Here is a 1183-nt window from a genome sequence, read left to right on the forward strand (position 1 = left end):
CCCGCACCAGTGCCATCGATGGTACTTTTCACTATGTCTTTGATTTATTTTTATTTCTATTTTGTTTCCGGAACACACAATGACATCCCCACCCCTAGGGCAGCTAGGAAGGTTCGGCTCTGAAAGTTTGTACTCTCACTACTAAGCTACTAGTCACATATCCATCTATCGTGTGAGCCTAATGCGATCCAACCCTCGAATCGCAGGGGGTACAATATAGGCATCAGGTTAGTAGAAGACTTTCTGGCACGCTCTGGTGTCGCACGATGTGTAGACTTCCGAGAAACGGCCGATGTTGTGTCAAAGGTGTGTCATGGATTATGTCGTGTGGTTGCTGGGTGTAAAGGTTGTAACGTCGACTGCCAGTTTGCTGTGGACACTTTTTGCTGTTTGTCACAATTTATTACAATATCTGATTACTATCTTAGGGCGTGGTAGGTGTAGCAATACTTCCACACAACCCAAGATCCCAAGACTGCAGTTTGTTCCTATTAGTTTGGGTATAAATCCAGGCGCATCCCCCGTGGAGTTTCGCTCTTCAAGTGACTTCTTCACTGGGTTGCGAATGGGGGGTTACAGAAGTACTTTGTCACCGCCACCATACATTATATATCAAATACTACGGTATTTGATTTCTACATTATATATAAAAATACTTCGATATTTGATTCTCAATATTTTCTGTAATTAGACGATGCACGAATCATGATAGGAATGATATACTAGTCATTACCGCTCTGGCATACGCTGTGTAAGCCCTGCGACCGTAACTATGGCAACATATAGTCATGCGCGTACACGAATAGTTTCTGAGCGGGTTTGTATACTTTTCTCTTATAGCTGGGATTCAAGCAATTTCTCGGGATACAACCCGCCATTACCAATTGGAGTAACGATGGCAAGACCTTCTCACTAATCTTCGACGTGAATCCGCTGTGTGGTATGTATGATGGCTTAGTCTCCGCTTGCACTGCTGTGTATGCTACACCACCCGCCCCTATCACCAATGTTTGTTTGTTGCTCTTGATATCGCGTGTGATCAAGTGCCCTGTTGGTAATATATTTCTACTCTGTTGGTAGTAGATTCCAATGTTTATTCGTGTTGGTAATAGATTTCTACTCTGTTAGTAATAGACTTCAATGTTTATTCGTTGTTCTTGATATCGCGTGTGATCAAGTACTC

At 42.9% G+C, this 1183-nt stretch overlaps 1 protein-coding gene across 1 annotated transcript; it reads left to right on the plus strand.

The window, feature by feature from the left end:
- Positions 1-206: 206 nt before the first annotated feature.
- SARC_13614 (hypothetical protein) lies at positions 207-940 on the plus strand (the record flags this gene model as incomplete). Its single annotated transcript, XM_014292256.1, has 2 exons — positions 207-306; positions 841-940. Coding segments are annotated over 2 exons (200 nt in total), but the record flags the coding sequence as incomplete, so codon positions are not given.
- Between the last annotated feature and the right edge of the window lie 243 nt (positions 941-1183).

The sequence above is a fragment of the Sphaeroforma arctica genome (assembly GCF_001186125.1).
Source record: "Sphaeroforma arctica JP610 unplaced genomic scaffold supercont1.3500, whole genome shotgun sequence".
Taxonomy (NCBI): Eukaryota; class Ichthyosporea; order Ichthyophonida; genus Sphaeroforma; species Sphaeroforma arctica.